General features: G+C 40.9%; 1 protein-coding gene across 1 annotated transcript in view; it reads left to right on the top strand.

Annotated features, from left to right (window-relative positions):
* Window positions 1–3,027: 3,027 nt before the first annotated feature.
* Window positions 3,028–3,257, top strand: part of LOC105931942 — a 5,499-nt gene continuing 5,269 nt past the window's right edge. Inside the window, exon 1 of the mRNA XM_021320654.2 lies at window positions 3,028–3,136. Within this exon, the coding sequence (XP_021176329.2) occupies window positions 3,086–3,136 (51 nt within the window). The 5' untranslated portion in view covers window positions 3,028–3,085. The remainder of the gene's footprint in view (window positions 3,137–3,257) is intronic.

The raw sequence follows: 3,257 nt of genomic DNA, 5'->3' as shown, positions 1-3,257 counted from the left end.
AGGTTAGTCCAAATTTACATGATGTTACTCCTCGGCTGTACCCCCCGTTCACCCATTTTCATCCACATGTTGTCCACCTATGCTGCAGGCGCTATATACCTGAGGAAGGTATCAGAGTATGTTGATTACAACAAAGACCAAAGGTACCTCCTGAAGAACCCCCCTGGCTCCATTCTGACGATAGCCAGGCTGGAAGACACCATTTACAGAGACAAACCGGATGAGGTGAAGGGTTGGGGGATGTTTTACCTCCCCGAGATGGTCAACATGCAGGTTGTAGGCGTAGTGGATGGTACTCCGTGCCTGTCTGACGAGCTTGTACTGATGACCTGCGAGGACAAAAGGCTTTACGCCTACGACGGGGAGGAGTTGCACCTGGTGGCTCCAAGCCTGGAAAACTTAGAACAAGGAAAAATTGTGTATCCATCACCAGAGAGCTACTTCAACGGACAGGCCTTTGAGGACATGGTGAGCAGAGGTTTCCTAAGAACGTGCTGCTCATTCCTGTTGTAGAAGCTGGTTTTCTGACAGTCTCTTGTTTTCGTTTACTTCCTGTTTTCTGCAGACTGAGGAGGACTGGGCAGAGGTTAAGAACGGGGATGTGGGGAGGAAGTTGGATCAAGAGCATAAGAAACTGGTGAATGCCAACAAGGCATCATTCCTGGAAAACCTAAAATGCCAAAAATAGGCAAGTGTTTATCCTGGAACCACATGTCGGTTCTAGTTGTCCTAAAATTAATAAACAGTTAGTGACTGCTTTTTAAAGCCGTTAAAGAGCTAAAAACATCATCTGTCAGTCAACATGGTCAGATATGGTTTCAAATGAAGGAAGCTTTGGGTTTGGGCTATTATACAAGCTTCTAAGTTTTTGAGGGGTGGGCCCAGTTCTTTCCAGTTTATTTTGGCTTCATCTCTCTGTGACAAACAATGATTTAGTGGGATTTTGTCTCATGTTTTCATTGCCCTAGGATGAGGGTGGTGGTAAAACATGGGGGCTGATCTTTTTTTTTTTTTTGTGACAAGTCATTTGGAACAAATACAAAATGTGATCTATTTTCCATCCCCACTGGGCACTGAAATCAAATTGTAGCGGTTGTGTATCCAGAAAGTTCATTTTGAAGGGCAGGTAAAGGGACATAAAACACCGGGAGACTGAATAAATAGAATTATGAAAATATTAACTTCTCCCCCAAATACACAAGCAAGCCAAACACAATAGTATTTGCACCAGCACCCCCAGAATTATGCCAAATTAAAGTAAAAACCAAACATTGTCCAGATAGCCAGGAGGACTCAAACAGTTGAATAACATAAGTTACCATAAGTATCCTGATGACTGTCTTGTTCTCTTTGTAGATGCTGTGGTTAAAGAAAACATCCTCCAAATGTGTCGGATTCGTTATTATCCAAACTCAACAGAATCCTGTTTTCCTGCCTGTTCCTGCATTGCCATGAATCTTAAACTACATGTGTAGCATACCGCTGATACTGCATTGCTTGTGTTCCATAAAGCGGCCATTTTATTTTGATGATAAGCCTCACAAAAAATGCACATTATAATAAAGTTACTCAGCATCACTGATTATACAAATTTAGCTTTGCCACTGTCTGGATTTGAAATGACGCTCGGCCCAACGAGCAGGAAAGCACCTTGTTCTAAGTGTTTGATGTATATTTGTATAAACTGTGGATGGAGACTGATGTATTTGACCAGGAGAATAGAAACTGTCCAGTGTTTTAAAAGTGTCAGTACACTCAATCTGGAATAAAGTTTGTGGGTGATATTCTCTGCTGTTGTTGAATTACAAACACCACATCACTGAGTGTGATTTTAGGAATAGAATGCATTTCTATGATGAAAAAGAGATCATCAGCTGTGACAGGAATAACACAAAACTAACGGAAAACACAAATAACAGGGTTCCTACACAGCCCTGGAATCTCTGGAAAACTACAGTATTTGATTTTAATATTTTCCAGGTGTGGAAAACAAAAGAATGATATATGATTGAGTGGAAACCTGTTTAAGGTTCCATTATATGTATCTGCAAAATAAATCCTGTGCTTTACATAAATTTGTGTTTGAATTACTTCTTTTGTCCTTGAGGACCCACTGATAAATACACATTGTCTTTTTAAAAAGGGCTTCTTTCTTCTTTGGAACCTGGGGCTTTAAACTGGATCGGGCTTGGACCAACCAAAGTGCTGAACTTGCTTGTAATTCAGTTTTTTATTTAAAATAAAATTATGAGATCCCAGATCACGACTTTACAGAATCTATATGTAGCGCTTGATAATCCAGGCCAGATCTGTGTAAACGTCATTGCTGATATCGGGTCTAGGTGTAGAAAACAAGGTCTGGAACAGCCTTTAAACATGATCTCAATTCGGAAACTACCTTCAACTGGAACCTCGGTGCTGAAATATCAGTCTGATCACCCTAAACCCTGGACTGTCTGCTTTGGGGTTATTACACAGGGTGTTTTTTGATGCATTTGTGTCAACTCCATCTCCAAACAAGATCCTTTTGTCCACATTAAACACAACAATCCTTTCATTGAAGAGTAATTTTGTTTTAAAAAGCAAGAGACGCTATAGGTGTCTGTCCGTAATGCTTGTTCTTTTACATCTCAGATGTGAGAAGTTCAGGTGATTCTGTCCTGTTCATTTTATCTGATATGAATCACAGTTGAAGACATTTTAGCTTGCCTTCTTTGGACAGCCCTCCCTAAACAGGAAATGGCTGCACTATTTCAGGGTGTTGGTGCACTTTTAGTTTCGTTATCAGGCTGCAGACATGGTGAGTAGCAGCTTTCTGGTCACATTCTTTTACAGCTTTATTTCAACTTAGACTTAAACCCTGATCTACTCTGCTCTTTTCCTCCTGGTTGATGATTAATCTAGCTGCGTAAGAGAGGTGAGTGCTGATTCTGTAGAAAATGATAAATCTTCCTCTCCTTCATTCATTTCCTCTTCCACAAACAACTGACTCTATGTATACTGTTTACTCTCATCATTTTTAGCAGAAGAACGTTTGCGGGTTCAAAACGGTTTCAAAACAAACGCCTTCCTTCTTTTTAATCAAATGGTGAAATGGTGCACAGCTACCAATGGAAGCAGACACTTGGTGGACGAGGTGGGTATAAATGGCACAACTGTAGTTCCTCAGTGGTTGGGCGCTTCACTACACACACACACACACACACAAACACACACACACACACACACACACACACACACACACACACACACACACA

Source organism: Fundulus heteroclitus, chromosome 13, assembly GCF_011125445.2.
Source record: "Fundulus heteroclitus isolate FHET01 chromosome 13, MU-UCD_Fhet_4.1, whole genome shotgun sequence".
Taxonomy (NCBI): domain Eukaryota; kingdom Metazoa; phylum Chordata; class Actinopteri; order Cyprinodontiformes; family Fundulidae; genus Fundulus; species Fundulus heteroclitus.
The sequence above is the reverse complement of the archived record's forward strand: the minus strand, read 5'-3'. Positions and strand labels throughout refer to the sequence as shown.